This window comes from Grus americana, chromosome Z (genome assembly GCF_028858705.1).
Source record: "Grus americana isolate bGruAme1 chromosome Z, bGruAme1.mat, whole genome shotgun sequence".
Taxonomy (NCBI): Eukaryota; Metazoa; Chordata; class Aves; order Gruiformes; family Gruidae; genus Grus; species Grus americana.
In genome coordinates, this window is record NC_072891.1 from 15,115,076 (window position 1) to 15,125,171 (window position 10,096).

Here is a 10,096-nt window from a genome sequence, read left to right on the forward strand (position 1 = left end):
TTAGAACAAAAACATTTTATTAAAATACAATGCAAGAAACCTCTTTGCTTACGTTGTTGTGGTCTAACTAATAGCTGGAGCAACGTCATTTATCCCGGTTTCTCTGTGGGGAGGAGGGAGAATTGCGATTTTGGCTTTCTAGGTATGTGGAGGGAGCTAAGCTCCTGACTTCAAGATGGTAGCTGCAGCAGTACTGAGGTCTCCAGGGGGAGTCAAGGCAAGTGAATGCTTTGCAGCTTGGGTGTGTGACTGCCTGCCCGTTTGGCAAGCTCCTGTGCATTGCTCGGACCATGGCTGCTCACCGCTCCTCTGCTTCTGACCTGTGCTAAGCCCTGAGAGCAGTGATCCGGCTGTCTGTGGCTGCTCTTCAGGTGCCTCTCACCCCCCCCTGCACTTGTGCAACCTCAGCTACCACTGAAGATCCAAGTTTCTGCTGGTGGGTGTGCAGAAAGCATGGAGGCCCCTCTTGAACCTCAGTCCATGACTACCTTGATGAACCTGGAGCGGATTTCCCAAAATAATCCTTACCTGTGTCTCTTTGGTGTGTGGTAGACACGGCTAAGGCAGAATGCACATGTGTGTCTGCTTCTATTTCAGAATGGGTTTTTGGTTAGTGCACTCAGCTGGTATGTGAGAGGCTGAAGGTGCAGTCTCCATCCTGCTTGCTGGTGGGCTGCTGTAACTCCACTGCCTGAAAAACCAAAGTGCTTGTGAGGGACTGTGCCTCATTTTCCAAAATTATATATGCCACTTAAAAAACTCAACTTAAATGATGTTGGTATGAAGTATATGAGATATTGATTCATACCGTAATGGATCATTGGCCGAGTATTCAACAGAATTTCTACTGGCATTGCTGCATTTTATATCTTCTGTCCAAGCTGTGGGGAGTGTTAAAGGTATTTTTATACTTAATTGTAAGTTGGAGTAGAACGGAAAACTGTTGCTTTCCCCTGGTTAGAGCTGATCCGTGGGTAAACCATGGTGAGTCACTGGGATTTGAAAACGAGGACTAGCTGGTCCTACCTGTCTGCATCTTTGTGTGTTTTGAGTAGGCAAATATAAATTCTTTGGGCAAAACAATAATAAAAAAGTGCTACCTTCATAGATGATGAGTTGCTTGTGCAAATGGGGAGCAGGGATCCTGCATTTGCAGGAAGGTGGGCATGAAATGGCAAAGGGAGATTTTTATGCTATAGAAAAATAAAACGACAATGTTCTTGTTTTGTTTTGTGCTGACTCACTGCAGAGTGTGGAAGTTACTGCCTAAACAGTAAGTACTGCAAATGATGTGAAAACTGCTCTGTCATTGTGCATCTGTGTCTGCTCTAGCAGGCTGGATGCTGGGTTTCCATTAAGCCTGGCAAGCTTCTGTCAATAATCCAAAGTATTTTCTAGGGTTATATAGTACTTCCTTAAACCTTGTCCTGTTGATATTCTAAACTGCATCCAGAGCACCTGCTAAGTGCAGAGCAGTGGCTGTAGAGCTGCTCCCTGTACGCACAAAGCAGCAGGGCCAGGCAGCTGTCCGAGTGCTTTGTAGGGGTAGGTGCTACTTCAGGCTGCAGTTCAGAGCTCACTCTCGCTTGTCATGAGAGCTTTGGTGCTGCTCTCCTAAGTTGTGATGAGCAGACAGTGAAGATGCTTAGTCCTGGATCTCCTTAGTGGCCCTGTTCCCTTCCAGTTACAAAGATCCTGTATGCGTCAAGGGTAGTGCTAAAATTTACTTGGTTTTCTGCAGTCGAATTCAGTGCAGCAAGTGAATTGAATACAGAAGAGCAATCAGAGATAAATGCCCATCAAGATCCACAGAGGAAATGAGAGTGCTAGAGCAAGGGCCAGGGGTGCTGCATGGCACGGGTACTTTCCCCTGCCGAAGGCAAGAGCAGTGAGGCTCTTGTGCCAGTGTGGGATGTGACCGGGCGGGAAGAAGGGCTCCTTTCACACCCTGCTCCCATCTGCCATGGTTAGAGACTGTCCAGTGCAGAAAGTGTCAGACCTGGTGAGGAATGTCTGGCCAAGCGTAACATGTCTTTTGCAATCTTCCAACAACGCTGGCAGGCTGCAGGCTGTGGACCGCCTGTGGTGGTTTCTTTAGACACATTAGGCAGTTTTCCTGATTTCACTACGGATGAAAACAGGCATTCGTCACTATCTAAAATTCTCAGTCTTGGCACTTAAGAGCTAAATTTCATATTGCTGTTGTTGGCTGCCAGACTACAGCAATTGTTGCATATCTGTGTTACAGTGAGCTCTTAAAGCCCAGCCAGCCTCTGCATTGCTTAAAGAAAGCAAGCATCCATGCCCTGAAAAGCTTGAAATTTATATAGATGGGGTTATCTGTGGGTTGAAGGGATTAGCTCTCATGAAGAAAACAGGATGAAAGCAGCTGTTTTAAGGAATTTATAGAACTAGATTATATTAATGCAGCAGTCAGTTAGGAGACATCAGCAGCAAACCGTAGGATGTTCACTCGAAAGAAAATCTGTTCAGGCCAGTGCTCATAGCCTACCGAAGGCTGTGTATCAGGGATGTTCAGTGATTGATATCAAACATCTGAGTTATTGCGCCAAAGCCTTCTCCACGGGCAGCAGTACACCAGCTCCAGGACTGGTTGCAATGCCATCCCAGCAGCTGTACACCACAGCTGGGGCTGTCCCTAGAGAAACGGGAGGTGCGGTGTGTGGGACACTGGTGAGCTCAGAGCAAAACACCCTCCAAGGCAGCTCTGCAGCATGTTGAATGCGCACACCAAGAGGCTTTGCAGCCTCTGTCATACAGCCTTTTAACGTAGTCTCAGTTGCCTTCAATAGACCTAAAGTGATTAGGGGCACTCTATATGTCCTCCTCAGAGATAGCCTCCCCCGACACTGCACCCCAGAGGTGAGCCCTGAGCAGACAGCAGCAGCTCTGTGCAGCGTCACATACACAAAAGCTGAAAATGGGGAGCTCTCAGGTTGCCTGTGCTCCCTCACTTTGCAGGGGTGAGAGGTCCCCACACATGCTCTGCACATGGTACTCCATTAGGAGCAGGGGAGAAGTTTCTTAGACTAAGAACAAAGGGTGGTTAATGCATAAGCTTTGGCAGGAGGGTGGCTTGAACCACACAGAGAATCAAGGAATGTGGAAACAGGGATAAAAATAACATTTGCAATGTTTTCCTCCTACTTCTTATTTTCCTGTGCTAACATTTATGGTGGAGCAATGCATTAGGCCCATGACATGAAGGCTGTAAGTAGAGGGACTGTCAGCAGTTTAAACTACATCAACTACTGACACTACATTTAGGTATGAGCTAGCGGTGCCTTTTTGCTAACCAATATGAATTCAGCTCAGTTCTGTGCCGCCGGCAGGTACCTGCCAATGTGGGAGTGAATCAATAAAACAGTCTTGCCTCTTTTTTTTTCTCCTTCCATTTCACTGTAAGCTAACTGACACTTATCTCCAGTTTTTTATTTGCTTTTCAGCCATTACAGAAGCAATTGAAATCCCACAGTTTATTGGTCGCAGTTACCTCACATATGATAATCCAGATATCCTGAAAAGGTAAGGTATCTCCTGTGAACATAAATATTCTGTTTGCTAACCATTATAATGCTAGGAGCCTCACAGCCTCTCATCCACATGGGAGGATGTTGTATATTTAAGCGGTTTAAGCTGTATTTGCCATATTTCTAGATTTCAGGAAAAAAATACTCTTTCTATGCATATGCTTATGGCTCAGTTTGTTGCAATAACTGAGCATCTTGCAGCCTGTAGAGAAACAGTATGCACAGCGTATGTCTGGCATGGAGAGGGATGGGTATGAGCATTCTGAGAGCAAAGAACAGACATACAGAGCCTGTATGTGTAAAGAGACCAAGGATTTTAACTCCTTCTTTAGCCTAAAAATTAGGTCCTCAAACTTCTTTTTGGCTGCTCTGTATCTTGGAAGATGCCCAAATTCCAGCAAATTGTGGGTTGTTTCAACAAATTCCTCCATCTGCCTTTGTTTCAGCCACTGGCTAGAGGAAGCTTTGCAAATGTCCTCACCTGCAGCTCAGTACCTCTCACCTCCCAGGACTTTCTGATTTGCCCTTCTTATGTGTCTTCCACCGACTACTGAGGGCATCAAATATACTGGATGTTCTCAAAATTTGCTTGTTGGACTGGATTTCACACCAGGCTTGGAGAGAAAAAGGATATTTGTGTGGAATAACCGAGTAGCTATTGTGTTTGGGATTCTGGAGGGCCAAGTTCAATTCCCCCACTCTGAAATGCTGGAAATGGGGATGTGAACCAGCGTCCCTCACACACCAACATGTAGGCAAGTTGTAAGACAGTAACCCGCAAGACCAGTGGAGAAGAAATACTGCATCATCTTTTGTGTTTTTTTGAAAGAAGACCATCCCAGTGTGATATTTTACTATTATTTCCTCCTTCCAGGGTCTCAGGATCAAGAACAAACGTGTTCATGAGGTTTAAAACCACAATGAAGGAAGGTCTTTTGATGTGGAGGGGAGACAGTCCCATGCGACCTAACAGTGATTTCATTTCTCTAGGCCTTCAGGAAGGAGCATTAATATTCAGGTAAACTTTCTCTCCCTTGTTTGTGTTGCATGCAGTACACTCAGGGCTCGAAGGAATTGCCGTAACAGATCCAGTGCACTTGTTCTTTGGTATAGTGCAAGACAATTACATCCTCAAGGTTTTGTTCAATGATGGATTCCATTATTGTCTGGGAAGGGATGTGAGTTGAAGAGGTAATGTGCTGCAAGCTTTGCATCATTTCCGCTTGCTCCCTCCCAATTTTTAGACCAGCTTTTTTTAATGTGATTTTCTAAAAGTCACCTTACGAGGATACAAGTACTGTCAGTAAATCCCCAAAGGCCTCTTGAAGCACTTGCCGTCTCAGTTAAGCAGAGCAGGTGTAGGGTTTGCAAGAGAGCAGGGGTCAAGGAAAGACTCTGCAGGCTCACTCTTCACCAGGGAGTGCATATGGGAGCAGGGCTGCCACCCTCTCAAAACCCAAAACACTGTGGCACAAACACAGCTGTCTCCGGGCTTCGTTACCACCACCATCCACAGAAGCACTTATTTAAGAAGCCAATAATATTACTGTCAAAAAGGTGAAATTGAGGAGTGTTGGGAACTGTTGGGCTGAACTCATGTTCTCACTCCAGAATTGCTTTCTGCCTTGCAGATGCTTAGGCAGACTCTGTGCAACTTTTTGCATGGTGCTTTTTTGGGACTCCTGTCTTTTTAAAGCCTTATCTTTCCTCATGATCCCCTTTTAGGTTGTGTAAGGCAAATATCGAAACAGCAAACTACAAATGCCATCATAATTATGGATCACTGTTGATTAAATGACAGAGATTTTGTTAATCATTTAAGCTAATTTGAAGCTATCTTTTACTTGACTTACGTGGTTGTTGTTTGTTTCCATGGACACATAGACAAGTTGCACGTTTCTATTTAGATTAATTTCTTTTAAGCTTTTTTTTCCTGTGATTTTCTGAGGTTAACTTTGCAAAAACTCTTAGTTCCCTCATTGTTTTATAAACAAGGAACTGACTCTGCAGAAATGGTGCATTTTTAAAATGTCTTTGGGAGAGCCTGTCTTTCCAAGATGCATGGTAATAACTGGCCCCTCTATTTTGTCTGTTTTTTAGGCACAGTGCATTTTTATTAGGGTTGTTGCTATCCCCCAGAGATGAAGATACACAAAGGATTTAGACTGAAACGGCTGAATTTTACTGAAATATCTGTACCTTCCACATGTATTTGGGAAGGTGAAAAATTAGGATCCCAAATGAAAACTCTCTAGTTTGGTAGAGGCTGAAGGCCAGCCATGGCTGGCTCAGGCTAATTCATCCTGCTTATTTAGGCAGCTGAGCACCCCATACCTCACTCTGTTGTAGCATCTACTTCTGCTTTGTGAAGGTTGGCCCAAATTTCTGGGACCTACAAATTAAGATGCCTGAAGTGTAAACGTGATGGGGACACTATGTCTGCTGAGTAATTTTAGTAGCAGCAAACACAAAGAAATAATCAGAGCTGCAGCTGAAGCAGGGAACTTCATGATTATCTCTGCGTTTATTTATTAGGCTTCATCCTTTCTAACATCACAGGTCTTCCCTATAATTCAGATGATTTCTAGAGCTGTTATAGGTCGCATGCTTATTTACTCTTGTAATAGTTTATTAACCATGTTTGCGAGCTCCCACTACTCTCTCTGTTAGGCCAAAGGTCTGTAGGTCACTGACCTTCATAACCTCCTGTTTTGGGGAGGAACTGCCATGCAAAAGGCCCCTTTCTTGCTTGTATGGCATGGTGGTGATGGTACCCACTCTGGCCGAGGCAGGAGGGAGTTTTACCTGTTGCCCCGTGAGCCTGACTTTGCAAAATAAGTGCATTGCTGCTGGGCTTCCAAAGGACTCCACCGGGACCTCCATAATCCGAGCTGTGAGCGGAGCTCTGGGGGCTGAGCAGGTGGGGCACAGAGTAAAGACATCCGAGCGATTGGGCAGGCAGTCGGTCTTTGCAAGGGAGGCAGTACACATTTTAATTTTTTTTTTTAATTGTAGCTACAATTTGGGCAGCGGCATTGCTTCCATCACAGTGAATGGCTCTTTCAGTGACGGCCGGTGGCACAGAGTCAAGGCTGTTCGGTAAGTGGCCACGCTTCATCTGGGAGGTGTTTTGGAGCCACCCTGCCATTAAAGGTGCTGGCTGGTGTGTCTGGATGCTGGTCGGGTGTGAATCACTGCGCTCCATGCTCTCACATTGCTTAGGAGTTGAACTGTTAGCAGCTTGGCTGTTTCAGGATGATGTACACAAAGATTATTGTATTAGAGGTGACAGTGCCAACTCAGCACAGCTAAGGCAGGCTGCCAAAGTCACGCAGGGCTATTCTGGGGCTGTGACAGACATTCTATTAAACCCATACCATTTGGGTTAAGAGTATTTTTCTTTAATGTCTGCATTTTGAAATTCCCTAGTGAGCATCCTGTGGGCTGGCACAGGCACTGGAGCATGGACAGTGTATGCCTACTTTTTGTATTTGGAGGAGGTGCAGACATCTTGCAGTGTATATATAACTCATATTTATAACTCATTACCTCATGGGACGCAAGCGTGCCCAGCAGGGAAAGCACATGTCCCTCTCTTCATGAGATGTTGGTTCCCTGGAAATTGCAGGCTGAGATTAGCACAACTCGTTACCAAATTCAATGAGAACAGGAGCCCATCAAGTGGCTCTTCTGTCGATGCAGTTATTGACCACATAGAAAATGGAAGTGGCCTAAAAGCTCTAGTAAGAAACAAAACTGCTTATGTTTTATCTTAGGTTGCCTATTTCTTCCCTTCTGTTCAAGCTTCTGCTGTTTACTTTTTATATTACATCTGATGTTTAACAACACATCAGAACCTGTCCATCGTTCCCTCTCACCCAGCTGTGCAATTTACTTCTTTCCCATTTTTTTCTCCTCCGCAAATATGTCCCACACCCTTTGCTGGTCTCTGACATCTTAGTCCCTGGAAAGAAAACACCCTGAAAGGTCTGGATTGCCGTAGAACACTGCTGTCTGTGAGGGTCCCCAACATCAGTCCCAAGCCTTCGCCTTGAACCCAGCCGAGCACTGAGTTGCTGTGGTCTCTGGGCGAGGGGGAGATGCTGCTGGTCCTCCTCCCACCTGGTTGTAGGCTGGATGCATGAGAGTGGTTTATTTTTCGTTTCAGGGATGGACAGTCTGGCAAAGTAACCTTGGACGATTATGGTGCCAGGACCGGTAAATCCCCTGGGAAGATGAGGCAGCTAAACATCAATGGAGATCTCTACGTAGGTGAGTGCTCACCATTCACATTTAGGGCCCAGATGCATTTTAGTGTTTGCAAGGTTGGCTGTAGGGCAGGGCATCCCAGCTCTGTCCATCTCAAGGTGAAGGCTTTACACAGCAGCCTCTGGTCCTCCACAGCCTGTTTTTTTGTGTGGGGAGGCTTCTCTGGGTGGGATGAGGGGGATTGGTATGAGAAGGGATCAGCACCATGGGGTGCTCCGTGGTACCCCCAGCAGGTACACAGAGAAACAGCGAGTGGCAGCTGCAAACCCTGCAGCTTAGTGGAAATTTGGGCACCAGCTTATTCAGCTTTTACTGATGCCACAATTTCTGCAATAAATAATTAGCATCCTAGTTTATTATCTCCTGCTTATCCCCTCCTGTACTTTCAAGTGCTTAGAGACTGTATATAAAAAACCACACAGTAACCTGTGAATTAGAATTCACTTCTGAGGTGGGCTAGGAAGGCCAATGGAGTTGTTGTGTGTGCAGTCTGCCAAGCAGGAGCAGACACTCTTGTCAGTGAAGAGTTTCTCATCGCTGCCTTTCCCCCAGGTGGCATGAGGGAAATAGCCCTGCACACGAACAGGCAGTACCTGCGGGGCCTGGTGGGCTGCATCTCCCACCTCACGCTTTCAACCGATTACCACATCTCGCTGGTGGAGGATGCCACCGACGGGAAGAACATCAACATGTGTGGGACCAAGTGACAAGAGAGGAATCCCAGTGCCGAAGACCCGTTGTGTGCTTGCGTGTGTGGCTGAGTGTGAGCTGGCTCCACAGCCCTCCATGGCCAGCCCATGTTCACCATCTGGGAAGGTGACAGAGCCAAAGGGAAACCTACCCCCACCCCCACCCCCCCCAAAAAAAAAAAGAACATTTTTCCCCCTCCTTTCCTTTCCTGACCAAACCGAGTGTTTTGTGTAGGAACTGTCCCCTCTGCCTGTTACGTGTTTAGTGAACACCAAAGGTTGTGCATCAGTGCAAACAGCAAGGTATGATGTTACAAGTAGCTCAATGACTGTGTTGTGGTCCTTAGGTTATCTTTTGTAATATCAGAAAGCATTCTTGAAACACCTGCATCCATCCCACCCTGCAGTGGTACAATGACTGTGCTGTTCAACAAATACACCGTCAGGCAGTGTATCTGCATTCAAACGTATGTCCTGGAACAAGCAGTACTCTTTACCGCGCTCTGATTTAGCTAAATTATGTTTCATCCTGTGTAAATAACAGCTACAGTGACTGGTTTCAAAACACTGTTGTTCGTTGAGGAGGAAAGTTCTTAAAGTCTACTTTTTTATTACAAGCAACAAAATCAATGAACCAATTTTGTAGAAGTAATTTTATATTTGTATATTTTTTATAGCAGCAGACCAGCTTACATGTTATAGCTTTTAACATTTAGGTGTACTATACAATTAGCTCTTTGCACACTTTCCTAAAAATAGCAAAAAGTGACCTGTGGTTTCAGTCTGTTATATGGGAAGCTTAATGTCTGTATTATACAGTTTTGGTGGAGATATTTGTGCGTTATGACCAGTTTTAAATCTGACTCTTTTTGTTTTGTAAATTTTGATAGTTTAAAATTGTACATGATGAAGCTTTCCTGGCTTAAACAGATTAAAAGATTAGGAAAAAAAAGACCAAATGCTTGCTACTGTGGTATTATAAATAATGTTATTTTTTTCCTGAAAAATGGGAAAAGGGATGTGCAAGAGACCTTGGTGGGTCACAGTCCTCTTAAAATAAAATGTTTTCTAGGCACTGGACCAACACTTATGCAACCTTGATTGCCAAACTGTAATTTAAGCAGGCGAAAGGAGTGCTGTCGAGACGCTAAGGAAATGGTCCAGAATTTCATAGTTTGGCAATTTTTCTTCTTTAACTCTTTGTTTGAAGCAGATCAGTGAGCCATCGGTGGGGAGAAGAGAGACCCACCATGCAGCAGGGCGCCCCACGGCTCGCCATGTGCCGGCAGCAGGGGAAGCACAAACCTCCTCAGCAGCGCAGGCTCGTCTGAATGCCTGAGTTAAAAGGACCTGGTGTGGCAAAAGCAATGGCGATCAGGAGGTTTCTGCTGCATTTTTACTGTGCCTAGGGTGCTCCCAGCTCCCTGATAGCTAAAACACATTCCCGACACTTGTCTCACTGTGGGCAGCTGTAGGCTTGAGTGGAAAAAATAATAGCTGGTATTAGATAATGGCACATGCAGGTAATAGCCAAGGGGACCCCAGCTCCTGTTGTGCATGCTGGAAAGGACATCTTGATCACTCAGG

General features: G+C 45.4%; 1 protein-coding gene across 1 annotated transcript in view; it reads left to right on the top strand.

The window, feature by feature from the left end:
* The window catches only part of EGFLAM (EGF like, fibronectin type III and laminin G domains), a 73,687-nt gene extending 64,231 nt beyond the window's left edge, over positions 1–9,456 (top strand). The window contains exons 19-23 of the mRNA XM_054810883.1: positions 3,468–3,546; positions 4,426–4,569; positions 6,567–6,650; positions 7,720–7,823; positions 8,373–9,456. Coding sequence (XP_054666858.1) covers positions 3,468–3,546; positions 4,426–4,569; positions 6,567–6,650; positions 7,720–7,823; positions 8,373–8,527 — 566 coding nt within the window. The 3' untranslated portion in view covers positions 8,528–9,456. The remainder of the gene's footprint in view (positions 1–3,467; positions 3,547–4,425; positions 4,570–6,566; positions 6,651–7,719; positions 7,824–8,372) is intronic.
* The last annotated feature ends 640 nt before the right edge of the window (positions 9,457–10,096 follow it).